The 9,568-nt window shown below is 32.2% G+C and overlaps 1 protein-coding gene and 1 non-coding gene across 2 annotated transcripts; both read left to right on the top strand.

The window, feature by feature from the left end:
• The first annotated feature begins 336 nt into the window (after nt 1–336).
• LOC107622880 (ARP protein (REF)) lies at nt 337–8,211 on the top strand. The gene is made up of 18 exons (XM_088508497.1): nt 337–677; nt 1,066–1,239; nt 1,651–1,832; nt 2,026–2,131; nt 2,603–2,679; nt 2,886–2,973; nt 3,294–3,480; nt 3,647–3,773; nt 4,911–4,991; nt 5,094–5,195; nt 5,351–5,446; nt 5,619–5,693; nt 5,973–6,092; nt 6,417–6,545; nt 6,945–7,022; nt 7,317–7,403; nt 7,712–7,798; nt 7,890–8,211. The coding sequence occupies exons 1-18, from the start codon at nt 623–625 to the stop codon at nt 7,938–7,940; spliced, it is 1,902 nt and encodes a 633-aa protein (XP_088364623.1). The 5' UTR covers nt 337–622; the 3' UTR covers nt 7,941–8,211.
• A 410-nt stretch (nt 8,212–8,621) lies between these two features.
• On the top strand, nt 8,622–8,693 carry TRNAT-UGU (transfer RNA threonine (anticodon UGU)). The gene has a single exon. It is a non-coding gene; the product is annotated as a tRNA-Thr (tRNA).
• Nucleotides 8,694–9,568: the final 875 nt, after the last annotated feature.

Below are 9,568 nucleotides of genomic sequence, written 5' to 3'. Positions count from 1 at the left end.
AAGAAGAAGAAGAAGGAAAAAAAGAATGTAAGAAAAGTACCTTGAATAATGTTTTTTTGTTTTTTCTGATGATTTTGATGAAGGAGAAAGAGAAAACGAAAAGAAGAGAAGAAATTTCAATAAAAAAAGAGGGAGGAAGAGAAGAAAAAGAAATACGAGAAAGAAGAAGAAAAAGAAGAAGAAGAGGAACAGAAAGCACGGAGAAAGAAGAAGAAGAAAAAGAGACACAAAATAAAAGTGAAACTACGTGTTTATAAATGACTTGTATGACTTGTATGGAAAATCACTTATATATGGAGAATTAGTCAATAAGATATTATAAATTTTAATTTTTTTATTTAAATAATATAGTACTCCTAGCTTAACGGTGAGTGTTTAAAGAGTAACCTATGACCTATCTGAGAAGAGATTGATAAATTCCTCACGTTGTGTAATTTTGTTCTTTTCTGTTTATATTTTATTTATTTTATCTATATCTATCATTCAACGGTAGCGAGTCTAGTGCTGAGTTCTCACTCGTCACTCATTCCCAGGCAAGTAGTCGTCAAAAACAACACTAAAAAATTGTATATTTCAGTATTCATCTTTCGTTGTAGCCAAATCACAGCACCAAACAACGGTAATGGAGATCAAACCTGGCTTATCGGCGCTCGTCACCGGAGGTGCCTCTGGAATCGGTAACTCATGCGTCTTTCCCTCACTTGTTTGACTTTCTTTTATTTGTGTTGTGCTCTTATTGCTGTGGAATTTGCGTGGTGGAATTGAAGATAAGCTTCAACCGAAGAACTGTGATTTTTAGCTGTGGAATTTTGATATTTGATAATTCATTGTGTTAATCAATCAATCCTATGTTCTTCAATTGATCAATTGATCTTATTAGACTAGTGGAAGCATGGTAACTTCCTCTATTATTTGGATTAATTTAATTTAGTTAACCATTTTTGTTTAGGAGATAGCGATGACTGTGTGCTTGATTCGAAATCTTTATTTATTTATTTATTTTTATAGCATCTATGATTTCCTTGTGATGTTGTAGTCTGATTGTATTGTATTTGTTTTATACAGGCAAAGGTCTAGTCCTAGCTCTTGCAGAGAAGGGTGTATTTATTACAATTGTCGATTACTCTGAAGAAAGGGGAAAAGAAGTTGCTTCCCTTGTTGAGAAAATCCACACCAAGTTTCACTCTAAGTTAGAGTTTCCATCAGTCATGTTCATGAAATGCGATGTCAGTAACTCAAGTAAGTGGACTTATTGTCAATTATGAAGAAAATACAGCTGGACTTCGACAAGCTCCACAATGCTAGAAGTTCGAATTGTTTGCTTGTTTTCTTTCTTTTGTCTCTTAGTTTCAGAGTATATCTTGTTTGTTAATTGATCACCTGCAGATGTTCAATCTCTAAACCTCGCTATTCTGATGCCCAAATTCATAAGTCTGATGCCTTGCGATCTTGTTTCCGGTCTTCCATTTCTAATTTAACATGATATAGTTCATAGTTCTAGAGATTTGCATGGAAGAAAGTAAACAATTGAAGTTTCATAATATATAGAATGCATCTTGTCTTGTTCCAACTATCATGATTGAACTTGTAGATAAAGGGATGTGCTGTTTTAGTCTGTAGACCATTGTACTAATTCAGAACCATCAACAGGGGATCTAGCTGCAGCATTTGAGAAGCATTTTTTGACCTATGGAGGACTAGACATTTGTATCACCTCCGCAGGGATTGGTAATCCTATACCATTCAATAAGGATCAAACAGATGGCACTCGTAGTTGGAGACACACTATTAATGTCAACCTGATTGCTGTTATTGACAGCACTCGTCTTGCGGTAAGCTAACAGTAGGATGTGATTATCCTAATAAGAAATTAGCCTTCATTCTTAGTCTGGAGAAAATATTGAATTTGCTCATTTGAAATCACAGTATCTATTACATACGTTTATTCACCCTTTTATGTTTAAATTAATGTTAAAACCATTGGTTGCCACTTGCAAGTGACATTTATTATCTATATTTTAATAGATTAAAACCATGGAAGCTGCAAAAAGGCCTGGTGTGATTATCAATTTGGGTTCTGCTTCTGGTCTTTATCCAATGTATGCCGATCCTATCTATTCTGGCTCCAAAGGTTTGTTAATTACCCACTTTAATTTGGGGAATACTGATTGAAAATTTTCTGCTGAGAAATAATAAGCATGGCACAAACAAGTAAATGGTTTGCTAAAACTTAAAAAAGTGAAACTGTTACTTACAAGCATTCATTTGAATGGATTGGGCTTGAAGTGGGGGTAGGACAAACTCTCCAATTCTACTTTCTTTTTTTATTCACACTGTTTTCTTACAGAGCACATTGTTTCCTATAACAATCATTACTCCCCAATTCTACTCCCCCCCCCCCCCCCAAACAATTATTGACACAGTTTTTGCTTACAGAGCATATTGTTTGCCTATGACAATAATGCTAAGATAGATAGATAAATAAACAAATAACAAATAAATAAAATAACAAATAAATGAATAACTAAATAAAAATGACTGACTAGCAATTGTGTAATGGACTTACTATAGCTTCCTAACTCATTAGATTATGCTTCTGCAGGTGGTGTTGTTATGTTTTCTAGATCACTTCGTCTATACAAACGTCAGGGAATTCGAATCAATGTTCTTTCTCCTGAGGTAGGAGTTGTATTTGAAGGATAGATATTTTTTGTTATATTATTAATCTTTAATATTATGTTGAAATTGATTACAATCATTTAGTTTTTCCCCAATGCTATGAAGTCAACTACTGTCTTTCTTTAGTTTATACTTTGTTTATATACTGATTTTCAAAGGAAGATTTTTGTAATAATCTATAACAATTTACTGAAAATTTTATGCAGTTTGTTGAAACTGAGATGGGTTTAAAGATTGATCCCGATTTTATCCATCTTATGGGGGGATTTGTACCTATGCAAATGGTTGTAAAAGGTATGTATACATTTCCTTGCTGTATAAGGAGGCTTGGCCAAATGAGGTTGGGGGTCTGCTTGTACTATGTAGCTTGCCAAATCACAATGCTTTCTACTTTATATAGTGACTACTAAAGAAGCTTCATATTATGCGTATGTCCTAAAATAGTTTAAGATGCTAAGCTGAACCTTGGATCATTGCTTCATTGATTGAAAATATAAACTGAGTTGTTGATTATGATTCTCTTAATCTTTAATACACATTGCGACAATGTTAATGATCACTGAGTATTTTAAACATACGATAAAATTGACATGAAAGTATTTTGACCTTTGAAGGTGCTTTTGAGCTCATTACGGATGAGGATAAAGCTGGTCATTGCCTATGGATTACAAATCGTCGAGGTATGGAGTACTGGCCAACCCCAGCAGAAGAAGCAAAGTACTTGGCACGCTCCTCACGTTTGAGGAGAAGATCTGATTTCAAAGCACCAGCAATTACACTTCCTGAGAGTTTTGAAAAAATGTGTGCATCTGAACACTCTTTCTCTGTGTTCACTTTGTATTTATTGCTGTATATGGGTGTGATTTTTTTCTCCAAAATTTCTGATCTATTGACTGTTTGTTCTCATAACTTTTCAATTGAATTATGTTTTATTTATTGGCCTTTGAAAGCTGCTTACCCTTTGCAGAGTTGTTCACACCTTAACTCACGACTTTCGGAAAGCTACTAGAATAGTGAGGACACCACTGAGATTACCAGTCAAACCAAATCATGTTCTTGTGAAGATAATTTATGCTGGTGTAAATGCTAGTGATGTAAGTTGCTAAATTTTCTGAGAGGTTCGTGCGTGCATATTATTGAGTTTTTTGTTTCTTTTTTTTTTTTTTTCTGTTCTTGATTAATACACTAGAGATAGCCTCAATTGTGGGAAATAGATAAAACTTGTTTTGTTTGTTAACTAATTGACCAGAAGAATCAATCAGTTACTCAAGCGATAAATGTTCAAGTCAGAAAACAGCATGACTTATACATCTCATCTTATATACTCATTACTCGAACATTCTGTATACAAGGAACATCATAGTTTTGTAAGAAAACCATCTTTTCTATTGACCCTTGAGAGAAAAATGCATTCTCAATTTGATTATTAAAAAGGTCAATTTCATCAGTTGAGTCAATTGACTTATATATATATCAGATCCCTCCTTGAATGTGAGGTGTCGTTGAGCATTCATAAAGCTCATGTACAATGTAAAATGTGTAGAGTAGGATTATATTGTACATGAGCTTTATGAATGCTCGGCACCTCACATTCAACGAGGGATTTGATTGAGATGGTTTAAAATTCATTGGATTCAGTTTACAGAGTTAAAACTTTTGGTGACCAAGATGAGTAAGCATGAATCATTTAGGGTCCATAAATGTATCTTCCTCTTTAAACTTTGTAGAAAATATGCTAATTGTACAAATGAAATATACAAGACAGTTTCTAAACTTCTACTATTTACTTGTATAAATTATTAGTTGAAGAGCAAGACTGTCTTCAGAATCTGTTATTATGACAAAGAAGACAATATATTAATAACTGAACCTGTCAGATGAATTTGGATACTTCAACTTACAAATTATTTGCTTAAAGGGACCCAATGGTCAATATATCATCATCTCTCATGATTTTAATATTTGATTATAACTTAGGCATGACAGGACTGCTCAAGATAAACAAGTGTTATTTGTCTCTAGAATGAAAACAATTAGGATATAATATTAATTTCAGATGGATGTGGTCATGTATAAAACTAATGAAGTCTCCCGAGATCAGTTCCTCTCTTTTTATTATTTATTAATACACAGTTGCGACCCACATTATCTCTGAATCTTTTACTTGTGATATCCTTATTAATTTAGAACGTGTTTATGTCAAGAATTCTAACAAGAATCAGTAATGATAGGTAAATTTTAGCTCAGGCAGGTATTTCGGTGGCAAAACCAGTGATGTTGCTTCTCGTCTTCCATTTGATGCTGGATTTGAGGTATAGATATACCCCCAGGAGAAAACTTCTTGATATTAAATCTACCACGTGATGCAGCATACCACTACTCTCATCTGTACTTACTGTTTGTGATATATTTAGGCTGTAGGAATAATTGCAGCAGTTGGGGATTCTGTCACTGACTTGAAAGTTGGCATGCCTTGTGGGTTCATGACTTTTGGAGGTTATGCTGAATTCATAATGGTGAGAACCAGTTAACATATTCCGAGTCTTACTTTCATATTAGTGGTGTAGTTGCTGGAGTTCTATCTACCACTTATTTAATAAATAATATGTTGTGATTTTTGAATATGAACCTGATGTGGCTAAGTGTTGATTTGTCCTGTTGCTTTTGATAGATTCCTGCAAAGCATGCGCTTCCGGTGGCAAGACCAGATCCAGAAGTTGTTGCAATGCTTACATCAGGATTAACAGCTTCAATTGCTCTAGAAAAGGTTGACTAATATAAGATTATCTCCTTGCTTCAGAACTATCTGAATTTGTTATATGTGAAACTCTATCTCATGTATCGATGTAACACAAGAATTTTTTTGTTTTGCTACCATTTTCCTTACACGAGTGGTTATTATTATTTTTTTTTAAAATATCTTTGTACATACTGCATAGGCAGGGCAAATGGAATCTGGAAAAGTGGTGCTTGTTACTGCTGCAGCAGGTGGAACAGGGCAATTTGCTGTTCAGGTACATAAATCCCATGCTCTTTTTCAACCTTATGCATGCGTATATGTTTCTAGGAAATACTTGTTTAAACCAATTCCATACTGCTGCTTATTCTGTAGTGTGGTAAGTAGAAGCGGGACAGACTAACATAATGCTTCTAGATAAATTCAACATATTATTATCATCTTTGTTTATCTTATCCATATACCATGTAAAACGTTTACTGGTTAATGGTTATACTATTTTTGTCCATACAAATCCCTTTGCTTGTCCAAGTCATGATTTGGTTTATTTCTGCAGCTTGCTAAATTAGCTGGAAACACAGTGGTTGCAACTTGTGGAGGTGCAGCAAAGGCTAAGCTTCTGAAAGAATTGGGCGTTGATAGAGTCATCGACTATCGTAGTGAAGATATAAAATCTGTATATTTCATAACCCCCTAATTCTTGTTAGGGTATGATAAGTGAATGATCCTATTTACAGAAACGAACCACTTGCAACACTATTAGCTATTCAGTTGTTTGATGGCTTCTTATAAGTGAATAAGTCCTCCTTGTGTCATGGATAGTAATTCTAATTTTACTGTGGAGATTTTAACATTTTTGGCATATTAAAAGAATTCAAAGTTCAAACATGCATAAATCTAGACACTAGACCAGCACAAACTGAAATTGACATATGCACATCATGACATTATCTTGCAAATTGCTTCCTGTTAACCGGTTGGTTTGTGCTTACTTTTTCAGGTCCTAATGGAAGAGTTCCCGAAAGGTATTGACATCATCTATGAGTCTGTTGGTGGCGACATGTTAAACTTGTGTTTGCAAGCTTTGGCAGTCCATGGGAGACTCATTATTATTGGCATGATTTCTCAGGTACCCCCCCCCCCCCTTCTTTTCTGTTCTCTTCTTCTCCCTTCCTCCCCCCTTTTCATTTCATGATTTATTAAACAGAAGGACTAACAAAAGTTTCTTTGTATCTATGAACACTTGGAAACTCTACAAAGAAACTTTTGTTACTCACTTAGTCCTACTCTCAAGTTCTTGGATTTGAAAGCTTTGTGCTAAATCATGCAGTGCTTCGAAATGGACTTGTACCATATATTTTATCTTTTATCCCCTATTCTAATGTAAACTGAACTATAGTCATTGTGTGATTCACCTTGTATGGAACATGGAATTCTATTCACCTTGTACCATATATTTTATCTTTTATCTTTTTTACCTATCTGAATGAATAAGAATGATTTAATACTGTGTTTCCATTTCACTCAGTATCAAGGAGAAAAAGGTTGGACGCCATCAAACTACCCTGGACTGTGTGACAGGCTCTTGGCAAAGAGCCAAACAGTGGTATGTAGCAATAGAAGAGTGCCGTACTTGTTGGCTACTATTAATTATTGTTGTTTATTATTTTTAATTTTCTTATCTCACTTTATTCGTGTGTTTCACGAGATTTAATGAAGTTCATAGATTGACCTCCAATAAGATTTATACAATAATACACTGAATACCCTTATTTTGTAAAATATCAAATATAACTCTATACATCCCTGTAAATATAATACTCCTCCCGTACGAAGTTTGGTGTATTTATATGTTTCCTAAGTTGTTCATCTTATGGTTATACATAATTCCCATTTTTAGGCTGGCTTTTTCCTGGTGCAATATAGTCACTTGTGGCAGGAACATCTTGATAAGCTATTTAATCTCTACTCTAAGGGAAATTTGAAGGTAATTTTTGTTATACCTTTTATATATGAATTTAATTTTGATCCATTGTTAGTGTAAAATAGTTTTATACGTGCATCCAATTACGTAATGTTACGTCACAAAAAAATAATTACCTTTTACATTGACCGCGTGAACAGTCATCCAAAAGAACGGATGTGATTGGACAATTGTGTAAAACATTTTACATTATTAGTGCATTAAAATTAAACTCTTCATATATATGTATATGATATTATTTCATCTTGGATTTTCTAGTTGTTACCCTTCCAGCAAGAGATGCTTAACTTTTCTGATTTTTTTTCACATAGGTTTCTATTGATCCAAAGAGATTTCTAGGCGTGCATTCTGTTGTAGATGCTGTGGAGTATCTCCACTCAGGCAAAAGTGTTGGGAAGGTATTTATTTACTTTGTTAAGAAACAGTTTTTTTGTTTTTTGTTTTTTTTTTTCTCTATTCTATAACTTTCTAACGATACAAGTTATCTAGGTGGTTGTGTGTGTGGACCCAACCTTCCAGAAGCAAGTGGCCAAATTATGAGTACACATTTTAAGTGACGTCTCTCATAGTTGGGATATTCAGCAGTTTTCAATGCATAAAGGAGAGCTCGAGTTTGCAGCTCCTGTTAACATTATAGTGGAATGTTATTGATATAGTTCAAATAAAAAAGATTTTGGTGATTACAGTTTTCACTGTTTACTATTTTTCGAGTCAATTACATTAAAGATGGAATGTTACTAATCATGTGACATATATGAAAAGTTTAAAGTGCTGTAAATGAATTGATGTATAAGAACTTTAGAAGACCAAATGGGTCTTAAAGTTATTTCATCTTTTTCGAATGACTTTTTTTTTAGAAGGTCGATTGATCAAATTTGCCTGTTAAATACAAGTCGTTTTAATACCAAATATATATATAAGTTGCTTGTCATTTATAATTTTTTTTTTAATTTTCATCACATTTTAAAATTATTTGTAAACTTATTTGTCATTCGTATTTTTTTATGCATCATTTTGTATCATAGCAAAATTATTAAGAGCTTTATTAAAAATTATTGAAAAAATGTTTTTTTTTCACATTTTATATATTGAATGCATAAAATTTTTTATAATTTTTTTATTAAAATGTTATTATGCCGGTGGTGCTCATAGTGGTATCTAAATATCTCATATGAATATCAAAATGACGAGATGTAATGGGAGAAGAACATTAATAAATAAGCCCCTATAGCTCAGTGGTAGAGCGTCAGTCTTGTAAACTGAAGGTCTGTAGTTCGATCCTGCATGGGGGCAAATTTTAACAAATAGTTGCAGGATCATATTTTTAACAATGGTTATTTGAACGTTGTCTCATTTAAATATGGATTTAGCTCATAAATTAATTTTTTTCAAAAAATATTTTTATTTAATAAATATATTACAAATTTAAATTTTTTATATTTAAAATTTTTTATTAATAGTAAACTTATAAAAAAATATTGTATTTTTACTCTTTTTAAAAATACCGATTATACTTTTTCTTTAGAGTTCTAGACATTGAATAGATGAATCTAAAGATTTTATTTTATTAAAATATAAAAAATTTTAATTTTTAATATATTTATTTTATATTATTAAATAAAAATATTTAAAATTTTTTATTAATAATAAACTTATCATAAACAGATGTTAGTTAAATATTTTAAATAATTATTATATTTCCACTCTCTTCAAAAATAATAATTATACTTTTCCTTTGATATTCTAGGCATCGAATGGATGAACCTGATCTTATCTTTGACGGATAATGATGACTCTGATGAATACGTAGAAGAATTAAAACATGAAAAGACAAACAAGAGTAAGTGGAAGTGTGGCACACAATACAAGTCACAACATATCGTAGAATATTTGGTTGTCTATTAGGCCCCACGTCAATGACTATGTCCAAACAAGAATAATTCTTCATCTTCTGTTTGCAAATGGTGGCTTTTTGTTATAAAATAACTAAATAAATAAATAAGAAAGAGGTAATAAATATAAAATAAAAAAAATATAATTAGATAGTTTTAGTAGTAATATTTATTAGAATTATTATATTAATATAATAGATATAATTATGTATTAAATAATATTAAAATAAAGTATATAAGAGAGAATAGTATAAAAGAGAAAGAGTGAAGAATATT

Source organism: Arachis ipaensis, chromosome B10, assembly GCF_059453495.1.
Source record: "Arachis ipaensis isolate K30076 ecotype BB chromosome B10, ASM5945349v1, whole genome shotgun sequence".
Taxonomy (NCBI): domain Eukaryota; kingdom Viridiplantae; phylum Streptophyta; class Magnoliopsida; order Fabales; family Fabaceae; genus Arachis; species Arachis ipaensis.
The sequence above is the reverse complement of the archived record's forward strand: the minus strand, read 5'-3'. Positions and strand labels throughout refer to the sequence as shown.

What these genes read in the sequence shown, in the direction of transcription:
- LOC107622880 (XM_088508497.1), top strand. Translation starts at nt 623, where the DNA reads ATGGAGATCAAACCTGGCTTATCGGCGCTCGTCACCGGAGGTGCCTCT. An exon ending in ATGCGATGTCAGTAACTCAA is followed by an intron (nt 1,240 to 1,650) that starts GTAAGTGGACTT and finishes AACCATCAACAG; the next exon opens with GGGATCTAGCTGCAGCATTT. An exon ending in GTTATGCTGAATTCATAATG is followed by an intron (nt 5,196 to 5,350) that starts GTGAGAACCAGT and finishes TGCTTTTGATAG; the next exon opens with ATTCCTGCAAAGCATGCGCT.